Source organism: Styela clava, chromosome 4, assembly GCF_964204865.1.
Source record: "Styela clava chromosome 4, kaStyClav1.hap1.2, whole genome shotgun sequence".
In the NCBI taxonomy this organism is placed as follows: domain Eukaryota; kingdom Metazoa; phylum Chordata; class Ascidiacea; order Stolidobranchia; family Styelidae; genus Styela; species Styela clava.
Window position 1 is genome coordinate 9,153,637 of NC_135253.1, and position 14,473 is coordinate 9,168,109.

General features: G+C 36.6%; 1 protein-coding gene across 2 annotated transcripts; it reads right to left on the reverse strand.

Moving 5' to 3' along the window:
* Nucleotides 1–1,583: 1,583 nt before the first annotated feature.
* LOC120326092 (uncharacterized) lies at nucleotides 1,584–10,782 on the reverse strand. Of its 2 annotated transcripts, XM_039392319.2 has the most exons (13): nucleotides 10,573–10,776; nucleotides 9,189–9,251; nucleotides 8,546–8,695; nucleotides 8,064–8,174; nucleotides 7,567–7,618; nucleotides 7,301–7,494; nucleotides 7,187–7,232; nucleotides 7,009–7,117; nucleotides 6,866–6,932; nucleotides 6,728–6,790; nucleotides 3,053–3,169; nucleotides 2,855–2,987; nucleotides 1,584–1,852 (listed from the first exon to the last, which is right to left on the reverse strand). In XM_039392319.2, the coding sequence occupies exons 1-13, from the start codon at nucleotides 10,645–10,647 to the stop codon at nucleotides 1,704–1,706; spliced, it is 1,329 nt and encodes a 442-aa protein (XP_039248253.2). In that variant the 5' UTR covers nucleotides 10,648–10,776; the 3' UTR covers nucleotides 1,584–1,703. The 2 variants fall into 2 exon arrangements, with proteins under 2 accessions (XP_039248253.2, XP_039248255.2); XM_039392321.2 differs by lacking the exon at nucleotides 6,728–6,790 and having other exon boundaries at nucleotides 10,573–10,782.
* Between the last annotated feature and the right edge of the window lie 3,691 nt (nucleotides 10,783–14,473).

Genomic DNA, 14,473 nt, shown 5'->3' on the forward strand with positions numbered 1-14,473 from the left:
TCATTGCAGACTATTCAATGTCATTCAACAGGTGCGCATTCTGTCACAGGTATATATTATGTAGAGACGAACGCTTTGAATTAATAATATTTTCAGTCGTGTTGAATACACCCTCTCATGGTACACTCGTATCACATCGAACGGAACTGATGGAACTTGTAAATCCCGACCGCATTGATGCTGTTTTTCTTCATGGTATCTCAAAGTAGAAGTTGAACACCGGACAATAAAAAATTATAACATAATTGACATTTTATAACGGAATCAGTTATACCAAAATATTTCCATATGTGCGCAGCATATCTTTTGCAGTAGAGCGATCATGAAACTATCTCGATCCGTGAATAGTTTCCAGCGATACCAGGATAAGAGCACGCGGCATTTCTGTTGAGAAATTTAAGCCATTGGGACGTAACAAATTTCTGCGTCAAAAGATTTTCAATGGTAAATATGGCAAATTGGCGAGAGGATAAAACATATGGTTCCATTACATTTGAACCCATGACAATTGCACCTGTATGCTATTGCACCTATGGAATTTTTTGTGTTTCACGGATAGTTAAACCCATACTAACCCTAACCCATGGGTTTTAGCACCCGCATATAGATTGAACCCGTGGATATACGCATGGGTTCAAATGTACATGGGTTCAAATGTACGGTCACCAAAACATATACATCGACTGCCGAACTACTCCAACTTTTGTCCTCCCGGGAAGGTTTGGATAGATTCGGTTTCCAACAAAATTCTAGAAGATGTCAATATAGACTGGGCTAAAATTAGAAATCAGTATTTTCAATTGACATGTAAACCACAATGGGTGGAAACAATCTTAGTCTACACCTCCGCATCGGAACCTTTCCAACCGTGAGCAATAGGAAACAGGCGGGGACATGGGAATCGTTTTTGACTGCTGAACAGCTTCCTTAGACCCGTTGCAGTTTCATGTTTTTCTGCACATGGCCTGCATCCTTTTATATGGACCGTGATCATCAGTTCTCAGTTAAATGTACTTTTAATATTGTTCCACGTGATACACCTCTATTGAAGAGTAGCCCATCGTCGGAGAGAAAAAATAAAGAACATAGATGCACCATTGTATTAGCTTGGCGACAGGTACGGGAAGCATACCTGCGGTATTATATAGCCTGCAGGCCTTACGGACAGTTCAGTTTTGACGTTGACAGTTTGTATACTGGCATATCTTCACTAGAGCATAATCGTGCTGCCAAAAAACTGCACACTCCCACCATTTTATATAGTCTTCGTTTCGGCGATGTGACTGAAACTCACAACTGTACTCTTAAAAGGGAGAGCGGATTCACTACTCTACACTGAAATCAATATGCCAAAAAAGGAATTTCCCAATTCGCCGACAAATTCCCATTGTGACGTCATAACAACAACTGCTGGGGAAACGTCTGCACTCAGGGATAGTCGATGTAAAACTAATTTAATGTAAATGCGCAACTAATCACAGGTGGCAATACAAATTAAAATTGTTCAATAGTGATTGCCAGAACCAAAGCCTCGTCTCGCCTATATGGTTGGAATTTGAAATATTTGGATGGAAACGGACAAATTCAAGTAAAAAATGTATTAAAACTTTAAAGTCAAAAATCAAGAAACAAGTAGCTGCAGTAGTAAAAAATGTGGCAAGAAGAAAAAAAAACTATGTAAATGCAATATCTTTAACATCAAATCACTGAACATCAGTGCTGCAACAAGGTGCACTAAAAATACCATATCGTCCATGTACATCTTTTCCGCGTACAGCAAAATAATACTTCGAACCCGTAGAGAATTGGCTCAGTGTGCAGGCCATTGGTAGTGGCATTGCCTTTATGGAATCTGAGAATACAACCAAAATATCTTAATGATGATATCAATGAGCGAACTTCATGTGGTTACAAATATTGAAGATTCATAGTTGAATCTCATTTTCAACTTCTTTGGCAATTGAATTCAAATTCATTTTTGTTAACCTCTTATGAATTAATATTTGGCTGTTTAAAAAAACTTAACATCAAGCATATTTTTATCTTACATAACAATTTCCTAAATCTGATTTATTTGATATGAAGGTATATTTCTACAATGATGAGGAAACAAAAACGTCACCACTCAGTGACCAAGTGTTCACTATTAGCGCACTATTTTGCGATAACTGCAACTCACTTTAGCAGTTTTTTACAGACTGGGAAATTGCCATTTGTAAGCCAATTTTGCGTTACATACCGATATTTGCAGAAATTATAGGTCATGTGGTACAAACATGGGAGTTTAATCTATCTGACTTTGTACATTGATCGCAATATTCTTGTTAATAATATGATGTTTTATACAATCACTCCAATTCCACTTCTCCCGCAAAACGCTCGATGGCGCCGACCAGATGTTAGAATGCGCCGCCGCGTGTTTCTGTGATCGAGATTGGTCATGTGACCAAAGCGCACGATTTGCAAGTCCAAAAGTATCTGACTGAAAATACATGAATCGGGTCTTCGTTACCTCGCCATTCAGAAAGGTTTAGACACCAGACACGGCATAGTTCAGTGATGAAATGTAAATTTAGGCCATTACTAGAAACTTTTTAACAGCGTCTCACAGATTTGCAAAATACCCAAATTCACACAAAATACAACAAAGGGTTTTGTCGTATTAACAGCAATTTTATTGCAAACACAAACGTTCAACACACAGTGCATTCCCGAAATTTTGCGATACATAATTACTCATTCGCGATAAATCATGATCAGACCAGACTTCCACCTTGCAAAAATTAATCAAAAACAGCTATTTATCTTTGGTCTGATTTGCGATGGTATGATGTTAATATCGAAATTCACTCACCATTTCCTATTTTTTTCCAGCGATTACCACTGCTACTGTTTGGATTATGCTGGTAAACATATAATTCATAGCTATCCATCTTCGCACGAGAAACACCAGGATGGTCCCATGACAATTCTATACCATCTTTGCTCTAAAATTTAAACAGTAACGATTAGCAAATAACAAAGACTCTATTTAAAAAAAAATAATACATGCCTTATTTATTCTCAGCAATGGTTGATATGGTGGTGGAAAAGATAATTTTTGCAAATTTGCTGGCGGTAATGGCATTGGAGGTAGAGGTGGATAAGGAGTTCCATTCGTGCAATTTATCTAGAAGTAGAATAAATTAAAGTATTGTGTAAATTTTTACGTAATTAGTTTAAAAAAAATAATCATGGCCATTAGATCCAATAGCATTCAATTGCAAAAAAACACTCAATTAACAAACCAGATTATATTCACTTTCTATACTCTCATCATAAAATTCATTTGTTTAATACGTACACATACTTGCAATTATGATCGCATAGCAGCTTTATTATAGATACGGTATATATTTTTTTTAAATTTCTGCTAGAACCAAAGCACCAAAGAAACTTTCCACATTATTCATATGTGTATGGTTTTTCATTTGACCCAACTAAACAATCGTACAATTTTAGGCAACTAAAACCTACGATTTTGATATGAAAGTGGTGCTGCGCCAGCACACCAATTATTGATAGGGGACTGAAGAAAGCCAACCGCTGATAAGAGATTGTTGGAACAGAAGATATGTGCCAACGCAATAGCATAAATAAGGAATCAGAATCTGGTATATTCAAAACTAAAGTACAGGTATTACCAATTACAACAATGTCAAAGCGGGACTAAATGTGGGGATGTGAGATGTAGAACAATTTACTGTTCTAGAAAACCTAAATCGAATCCTATCCGATTTTTATCGGTATTTAAATCAGTCGTTCCAACCGCTGGTCCGCGATACATTTCGTTGTTTTCTGTCGTCTCAATCGCTTTTCCGAAGCGTTAAGTTGCGTTGGGTTATTCCACAATTTCTCTTCCGTCGTCAGATCTCAGCTTGATAAGTACGGTGCTAATGGCCCGGCGACGTCATGGCGCCGAGAAATCACACTTCTCGCTTTTTCGTTCAGATTCATCGCGCAAGATTCAGAAAACTAAAAATCGGCACGCCTGTTTTTTTTCTGTTCTGCATGCTTTACCTGCTTAATATGACTGTCCAAACAAAAAATATATATATTTCTTTGTTTAAACCAGAAAACGGTCAAGAACAGTATTATATTCCAGGGCTCCGCCTTGGCATTCAGTAACATACGAACTTGTTGCGACACTGCAGGTGGTCACGAGACGCGCTACAAGAGCCTTTTGCCCAGATATCTTTTCCCGGTGATGCACAGCAGAATTCTCAGCCTGGTGCCAAGTTACCGACGACTTTGTTACTTTGTTATTAATATATGTTATTATCTTCCGATCCACTCACTTATTTTTTTGCCTGTCCGCGAGTACATTTTATTTAATTATACCGGTCTGCCAGGGTAGAAAGGTTGGGAACCACCGATTCAAACAGTGGGAATTCCTACCAAATTGTTGGATTAATTAATTTGGGCAAAATTGTAAATATATTACTGCCTTTGTATTTAATTGCAATGTCCCGAGCATTGAATTTATTTGATACCAAACAGGCATTTCTCGGGACAATGAAATTTGTTTAAAATCCATGTGATCTCTGAATACTGATATGCTAAATTAGGACTCGCATTAGATACTTTTAATAGTAAACTGTAAGATACAAAAAATATATATGAAACAGCATTACGGTCAAGGATGTCCAATTCTAATATCGCGACCTTCGAATATCGTTTTTCGTTTTATAAGTTGTTTATTCGTGTTTATAAGAATACAGAATATCGCGCACACATCCTAGCGCCGCCGTCCACATTTTGATTGAAAATATGTTAACTAGAAACACATCCTAGCGCCGCCGTCCACATTTTATTGAAAATATGTTAACTAGATAGTAAAATGGAAAACGCAAAAATTTTGCCTAACGAGCCTTCGCCGTGATGTGTCGCCGTCATCTTATTCTGAAGGGTGATGTCAGCCGCTTTTACGCACGGGTTTTTGGAGGCAAGTATAATCAAAAGAGAGCTTTCGATCCGAGAGAAAACGCTCGTCCTTGATTAATACGGTAAGTTGGAAATAAATAACACTTAAAGTCGAGCAGGCGGAAACCGAATCCTGTTATCAGATCTTTTTGAATTCGAATACTTTGAGACTCAAATTCGGTATTCTGAATAGTGATTAAACGATACCACTTTTTTCGCCGATACCAACTATGAACGCCGATACCGATATTACAAAAAGGCCGATAGTACGATACCGATACTATGTAAATATTACTTTAATTAAGTGTGCTGTATAGGGCAGACAGGGTTAAAACAACGGTCCTTGAGCGTTATTCATAGTACACATCATTTCAGATTGAAAAAGAGATATATCACATGTGAAATTGATGTTTGGTACCCAGATGCATTAATGGACTCGGATACATTGTACACTGACGCTAGTAATCTCGGTGTCCAATTATAAAACCTTATGCCGGGATGACCAATTCCAATTCAATATTAATATCTCGACCTTCGAATATCGTTTTTCGTGTTTAAAAGAATATCGAATATGTGCAAATGTTTTATTACTTATCGATCTTAAGATCGGTAAGTATATTGATAGGTATTTGTCTGTATGTATGTCTGTCTGTGTGTGTGTCTGTTAGATGAACGCGATATCTCACGAACGCGTGGTTGAATCTGCTCCAAATTTTGCATGTGCATGCATCTTACCTCGGACCAGAAGCCTATAGATTTTGGGTTAATTATGTCGTATAATTAGCGAGTTATTAACTAATTACCGATCTAAGATCGATAGGTCTTCGGTCTCCGACCGATATTCTCGTTTTGTGTTTAATCGTGATCGTAGCGGCAATAAATTACAGCCAAAATGAAAGGATATCAATCAGCGCCGACTAGATTTACCTATAATACTAAGCGGCCACCCCAATAAATCTATAAAGAAATTGTGTATTCAAACAAAATTAAAATTAATATAATCAAAATATTTAATACCTGTGTAGAGAGATAATTGCGTCGGAATTTAGCTTAACAATGTCCATGGACTAAATGACACTCGCGCTTGACGATAAACAGTCAGAATTAATAACAGTGCCTAAAAGTTCATGTGCTGTAAAAAAGGACTCCGATTCCACAGTATGATTTAAAACTGGGCGCCTATTTGCTCTCTTTTCTGTGCCGTGTTAATTTATTTTATTATATGTATTAAAAATGTCAATTATAAAAATTTGGCAGCGAAAACAGCCAAATTAGAAGAGCTAGTTCTGCTAGTAAATATTTAAAAACAGGTGAATCCCATTCCCGTTACAACTCGAGAGGGGTGGAGACATGCATGGCTCATAATTTAACGACCTCTCCAGGCAAAAATAAATTAAAAGTAATATTTTAACTTATCTTTTAAAACATTCTGGATCATATCAAAAAGGTAAATATATCGGAAATATCGGTATTAATTCAGCCCTCATTAATTTTGGGGTAGGATTGAGCATGGTCCTGGAGTAGAATTTTAAATAACACAAAAACATGAATGAAGCCTTAATCATTCAGAACACCAGAAGAACGAAAGGGCAGAAAAATTCAAAAAATAAAAATCTAACCCAATTTGAAATAGCAGAAATTACCTTACCAAGGGTTTTTACTTTTTTGGTAGAAATTCATGATATCGTGAAACACTGTAAATACTGAACTATATAAATACTCAATTCTTGAAATAGTCAATTTGAATGAAAAATTAACAACATACTGTAAGAGGTGATCGAATTCCATTTTTCTGCAGTAAGAATTGCTGTTGCTTGATTGAATTGATCTACAACAAATACTACAATGAATTCAGTCGATGTTAATAAATGACATAAACTAACAAAAGCGTGACTATACTTACAACGCTATCACTATTTAAAGCATTCCTTCCTATCTGTGATGGCATTGTGGTGACCTGGACAGTTTGGCTATCAAAATAAAAATAGCATGTTTAAGGAAATTGATACATACATTCAACTTTGAGAGGTTCAAATTTATACCCACCGAACATTTGAATTTGCCGTAGATAATCCAACCGGTTGAGCAGGTGCAAGAGGTTTGCTATCATTATTACTCATAAACAATTTTTTTGAGGTATGATGCACAAGAGTAGCTAGAAACAAAACAAATTAATAAGCGGTGTTACTCTCCCTGAACTATGAAATATAGAAGCAAATTCTACCTGAAGTTACATTTCCTGATATTCCACTGTTTAGTGTTGGTTTGACCTAATAAAAGAAAAACAAATAATAAGTACTATAGAAATAACGAATGGAAAGTAATTACCCAAACTTACCATGTTCTGTTTGACATTCGACGGTGTGACTGCAGCTTGTGAATTTGGTTTATTAATATGATTTGTGAAACTACTTGCTGCCTCATCTTCTGTGAGGTCAATAATAACAGAAGGTGAAGCTGACGTGTCAGATTTTGGCTGAAATTCTTGCTTCAGTTTTACAATGTAACTTTTCGAATATTTTCCACTCTCATCTGAACATCAAGTAATTATTTTCATTTTACATCATTGCCAGAAAAATAGGCTTTTGAATGAATATCACAAACCTTTCAGAACTGTGCTTTTAGACATGTTAGATTGACTTAGACCAGGAGAAACCTAAAAACGAATAAATATATAGAATATATCCCAAATATAGCTATGTAGCCTATGTAATTAGGTACTTTAGTGTGATTGTGTTACATGTCTGGATGTTTATGAGAGTACAAATATCATAAGTTCGATTGAATTGATTCTCAAAAACCACCAACGATCAGAAAATTTCAATTATTGAATAAAATGAGGAAACTGAAAAATTCAGATTCATAATATTCAATTTGCTCATGATGATAGTGCACCAAATTCCTAAATCTCAAAATAAATGCGGATTGAAAGTGAAATAATATTAATCACAGATTCAACAAAACTTTGCTACTTCAGATAAAACAACTGACAAAGAGGTGCAAGTGTCCTACTTACATATATAATCACTGAACAATTTTCTGAAAACCAATATTGATCGATTTTGTGATACTGTAGTTGCCATATATAAAATTGTATTAACCTTAGAAACCTGCGGTTTTGCCTCTGTTGTATCATTTGTGATTATCTCCTTATTTTGAAGGTTTTTCATAGAATCTTGTTGTCTGTGTAAAATCAGCGCTAGTCGCTTAACCTTAAAACACAATAGACAAATTTGTAGTTCACGATGAGGTTACTAGCATCTCAACTCGATTGTACTCAAACGCCAATTTCAACATGATTCTTTGATATAACACAGATACAACAGTTACTTTTTATAGGAAAACGAAAAAGGTTAAAATAAAAAAATACATTAAAAATTCTCACAAGAATTCAGTATGAATGCATATATATTCACACTACTAGTGAATACAAGTCTTTTATTATACTCGAAAAAAGGCCTGGATGAACTTTCAAACAGTGAAGAATTTTTTGGTTCCTTGTGCAAAAACTTATTCATAAAAGCACATGATTAATTAGAATTGCTATTGGATTGAGAATATTTCATAAAAAAAATTCCCATACCCGTGCCTGCAGACTAACTGCGAAATCATGCCATTTCCGAAAGTTACGATCTACTTCGTCAAATTTTCTTTGCAATTTTTGACATTCTACATCTTTAAAAACTAATTGTTCAACAAGTTCCACTTGTCTTGCCAACAATTTTTGTATTATCTAGATAAAATTAAAAACTTGATGGTAGCTGGTGACTCTTGCATGACTGTCATTTACCCAAAGAGCAACCAACTAGTACCTAGGTCTAATGCAATTGCCATAATATAGCATATTTTCTAGATTTTTGTTACAGTATATTCACAAAATCCTAAACAATTTTATTGGCAAAACATTTCAAAAAAGAATTCATTCAACACGATTCCGATAATGAACTGAAAATTATCTAAGCGTTAGGACAGATTATATACAATATAATCAACGTGTAGTAAAATATTAGGAATCTTTTCTGCCTTTCCTTTGTAGAATAGTGGTTACCAACGAATAATATTTAAATAATAAACTTTTGAAAAGATAAATTTAGGAATCTCTCTGAATTCTCAAAAACATAATTATACAGTATAAAAAAGGGAGGATCAAATATTACTACATAACGCATGCTGGGAAATAATGTATAGAATATTTTCATAGATATGTGACCAATATTTTAACTAACCTCATTTACATTCTCTGGCACATCACAATTAAATTTGCCGAAACTGGTATTCAAATTTGCCTTCTGAAAACAAAAAAGAACTAAATGTTTAGAAAATTGGGTAGTATCAGTTACAGAACCATGAAATCATATATATATTCTTTTATACTTATAAAGAACAGTTCAAGTACCAAAGCAAAAATTAATGCAGTACCCGTTAAACAAAGTATTTAACCCGATTATGAAACATTTATGAGATTGAAGGTGATGAAGAGTAAGAATTATCCATGCAGTAAAAAAAGCCTATAAGACAAGGCAGGACAATTATTCAATCAGAAATCCCATCCCTCCAATATGTTGATGACCTAGAATCATACGGATATCCAAGAATGGATTCTATGTACATTCTTCTACAGGTACAGGAAGACAGAGCAAACATTTGGGGAAACCATATGCTTTCAGATGCATGGTGGTGGAGGTAGGCGATGAGCGATATGAACCACTGGCGACGCCGAAGATTCTGTAATCTTTCCACATACTTTATCACCATAGGATTAGAATTTACAACTCATGTGTGGTAATCATCAGTACCCAAAGTGTGGTAATCATCAGTACCCAACTACATACCCAAAGTGATGTATACAATAAATGAAACAGCACGGAGATCATAGCGGTACAACTCAATTGACTGAAGTAATATACTTGGCCTGATCAGGTTTACTCTACTATTTGATGAACTTATGCACTTTCACTTGATTTCATTCATTTGGGGCTATGATTATCAGTATAAATTTATCTGTTTATTACACTTGAATTATCACTCACTTATCTATGTATGTCAGTTAATGTAGAAATTATTAAAAATGTGACACTAAAATGTAATTATGTACAAATCATATAACGGAATTATTTTTAAACTCAATTGGAGTAATCAATGTAATTGTAATTGAATGCAAAATCTTCATATTGTACGCACCCTGTGGTACTATGACAAAAGCCGTTTAGTTTGATTTATCGGACCTTTACAAATGAATTCTCAGGTACATTATGCCTTTTATATATGATTATCCTCACATTTCATAATTTAATTTTATAACGGTACCCATACTTAGGCAGTGTGCATCCGGCGCCAGCGGGTAACAATATCACGTTACTGATATGCAGTAATAAGGGCCCGCGTGTTTATCGTGATACCGCTACATTACAAGTAGGCTACTGTACAGAAGTAGGCGGCGTCTCATTCACGGACAAAGAAGCATTATGTTCGTTACGCCAGAATCTCGCAACATGCCTTGCTAGTCATTCATGGCAGCCCGAGGTCGCAAACGTTATCACAAATATCACTCGCATGCGATCATAACGAAAGTAATATCGATAGACTACCATGCTATTCGAAATATCATACCTTTTTGGGCCCACAATCCGACGGGCTGGACGGTCTTTTTTGCGTCAGTCTAGCATTAGCCAATTGCTTACTCATGATAATTCCGATGAGCGTTGCCTACAAAACGTTATAAAAATAACAAAAATCTCACAAAGCAGTAGGCTTTTCAACCTTAAAATCAACGAAATGACAAAAATAGTGATGATCTTCTCGCACGATTTCACTCGTGAAATTGCTCACGAAAATCACTAAACGCGATCACCGTGATGTATGTTTGTCTCACATTTCGTGAACGAGAGATCACCGTGAATATTTCAACCAATCAAAACGCGTATGCCTCGAATAAGTCTGTGCGAACGAAAACAATGAGACCGTAACCGCGGCCCATAATCAATACGCAGACGAGACAGCGGCCTGTCGGCTACAATCCAGTTCCGTGATCGAGCGCTGTGATTTGGTCGATGTAAAGTTAGTGCTTGCTTGAATTTATTTATGCAGTTATAGTCTACAGCGCTAATTTGACGTCGGTGACGACTGCGAATATCATCAGTTTCTTATGAGCATGATCAAATACGTAAAGTCAAGGCTACACAGCTTGTTTACAGGTCACTGGAGTATGCGGCTTCGCTTCCTCGGCAGTTTGGAAATACAAGGTCGACAATCGACATCGCGTTCCGCCATTGTTTTTCATTATCGCGGAGAACACTACGTTTGTGCACGATACATGTAACCGAGAGTTGCTTTTCTATTACGATGCTACAATTCGTCGCCGCCGCTGGCATTTTGTTTAGTTTGTAGCAGAGTTTGAACAATACCGTCCTGTTACGATGACGGGTAAACGTTCATGCAGAGTCTTGGACAGCACGATTAGGATATCGTTGACCGCATATCATTGATTTCTGCAAACAACTATCGCACACGATGGAAAACAGGAACATCACCAAGCGTTTGTCGCACGAAATCCCGAATAGGACTGAAGCCAGGTTTTGACTGTCGATAATTTTACAAGTCACGATTTGTCTGTCTCCACATTATTAACTTCGTTGGCGTATAAATCCGAGCTCTCGGCTATATAAAGTCCCGAGTTAAAAAATAAATAAATGAACGTTTACCAATAGCTTCGAGTATGTTTTTAATGGGTATATACGGTAGTGGGATTCAGCCGGTTCTATAGAACCGTCTCACGGAATTTTATGAGTTCAGCGAACCGGTTAGCATTACTGGTTACTGTCAATGTCTTTTTTGCATCTGATCTGACTCGCCGAACTTTGAGAACCGGCAGAAAAATATGACTTTTGTGATGGAACCGGCTGACAAAAAATTTGAATCCTACCACTGGGTATATATATATAGCCAACTATATTGAAATGTTCGGTATATAGGAACAGAGTTCCACTTGTTAAAATAATGTCTTCAAATATGGATATTTCCCCGCCCATTGACTCCAGAAAAATTCGTCAAGTACATTGTGAAATTTGTGTTTGTTTTTCACAAATATGAATTTTTACAAACTGGTTCACATGCTTATATAGCCAGTCTGATTTTAAATATTTACAGATGGCTAATTTCAGTCCAATCTATGTCATCTTTTCGGAGTCAATTTTTTATTATTGCAACCCAACTCAAACGCTTTTAGAAGATAACGACTTTAGAAGATAAAAGGATAAAAGGAACATTGAGTTTTATGCCTAAATTTCGTAAACGACTTAAATTGACAAATTGCACCCAGAACAACGAAAACGATCTGATGTTCACCATAATGCCTGAAATTTTTCTCGACTAATGAAAAGTGTCTGGGTGGCTTCTAAAATTTCAATTGTGACGTCACGTTTGACGTCTTGCTGGTGGCCAATACCACTGAATGACTGAAATGATCAAGGAAGATGATGATGTGGGGTGAAACATCCATTACGTTGGTACTACACCAATTTATAAAAAGGTTGTGTCACTTGGTTTGTCGCTAACATTTTGAAACACATGCGGCTAGTTAACTTATCTTGTGCCATGCGTAATGAACCGTGGTCTGAATGTATGGCCAGCCAGGTCTCTCGTTCAAGCTTATACGGCAGTGATTTTTAAACCGCGTCGCGGCGTCGATTGTAGTACGACTCGCCGGTCGTGCTTGAAGCAATATGTGACACTCAAATTTTTCAACGTTTTGTAACTTTGTGCACGAAATGTACTCATGGGCAGAGCGCTGTTGTCATCCCGTCCAGCCACGGCGGCGTTCTGAACACTGAAATATATGCGGGAATATTTTATCAAGTATCGGATGTATCAAAGCGGTAAACCACGCACGTGGTGCAGCAAATACATTCAATTGGCACACCCACAGAATGCAAAGATTGATCGTAATTCCTGATCCGATTCAAAAAGCTGCGTATAGGATGTGGTCGCAGTAGTAAACTTTTTCTTCATTTGTCAAATTACTGTATCGTATTGAATTGTAACACGCTACTGCGTTTTGCGGTCCATTAATACCACCTGTGGATCTGATAATAGCACATGCTTATCGCTTCAACAACACATGTTTAAAAGTTATTTATTTCAACTCGTATTAATAAATTGTCACCAACTTGCTTGCAAACACTCCACTATTCACTGTCAAACCGTGACGTGGCGTGCTCATTGTGCACGTGTAGTATTAAGTGTAAAAAGCCGTACCAAAGTTTTTTGTTTGCTGGTTTGCAAGGGGTCCCAAAAATAGGCATGAACGATGGAATAGCGGTTTTTAAATAATGTCCTCCCATCCCCATTTTAATAATGTTTTAAATTTGTATTTCAGGTATCAGGCAGTACCGTGTTGATGCGTTACTGGTAGGAATAATCCTGTTTTTGTTCTGGTCGTGAATGGTAATGTCGGCGATGTAATGCATCATAGTGTTAACAGCAATGTTTCAGAGACGTCGGAGTAACCTAAGACTGGGTGGTTGGCGCTTCGTAGAAAGACATCGTTTTCGTCCAAAAAAAAAAAGATTAGCGGATGTTTTTATTCCGTAATGTTAATTTCCAGTTTAATTAAACGATTGTTTGATTCTCAATTGACTTCGTAATCACACACATATTTGAAGCAATCACGAAAAAGAAGTAGTGATTTGATTTAGTATGTTATTCGGCTGTTTTATTACGTTAAGGACTAAATATTTTCAAGCTTAGGTTGTCTTTTCTATGCACACTACAAGAGGTGGACGCATACGAAGCGAGACTACCTTTATCATCCATTTTATCGGTTTTTTATTTTTCCGTTTTCCCTTTTTCTCTACTTGCGATACGCACTTTAGCCGACTAGATACATTTTCAAAAATTTTTGGATTGTCTGCAAAAATGGCTCTTCATTGCAACAGTGCGCTTGTAGCAAGTTCACACTCGTTGTACTGCATCCAGAATATACTGTATGCATCCAGAATATACTGTATGCACCCACTTATATCAGTACCCCATACTGATTGCACCCGCGAACAGTTGCACCCTTAGTCAATTTCACTCATAAATGGTTGTCAAAATTCCATTTTTCATGTTAACAAGAGAGCAGTGCTTATTTATATGAAAACGAAGGCCAAAACAAATCTTTAACATTACCGGCAGCCTACCTCCAGCTTGACAAAAAACTTCCGTCTTCCAGTACATTACCATTACTTACGTTACAGCACTTACCTAGTCTACAGTGCGCTACTGTAACACAACAATATAAAATCAAAACGATGTACGAGTTCACTTCCTTGTACAATTATTATATATACAGATAGGTTAGTTTGGGGGCACTGTAAGCCAAGGCTGCCCAACCCGCGGGCCGCATGCGGCCCGCTGAACTGTTTTTTGCGGCCCACCCTATAAAGTTTGTAAGAAGACTATTTAAATTTTCACTATGTTATATATCAATATATAGGCTTAAGTATGTTTGGTGATTTTTTGGTGTGATTAT

Bases quoted from the DNA above. Each gene is read 5' to 3' on its own strand.
- LOC120326092 (XM_039392319.2), bottom strand. From the start codon at position 10,647: ATGAGTAAGCAATTGGCTAATGCTAGACTGACGCAAAAAAGACCGTCC. The intron at 8,175-8,545 runs GTATGGGAATTT...TTGTGTTTTAAG, and splicing joins CAGTTAGTCTGCAGGCACGG to GTTAAGCGACTAGCGCTGAT. The intron at 3,170-6,727 runs GTATGTTGTTAA...TTCTACTTCTAG, and splicing joins GAATTCGATCACCTCTTACA to ATAAATTGCACGAATGGAAC.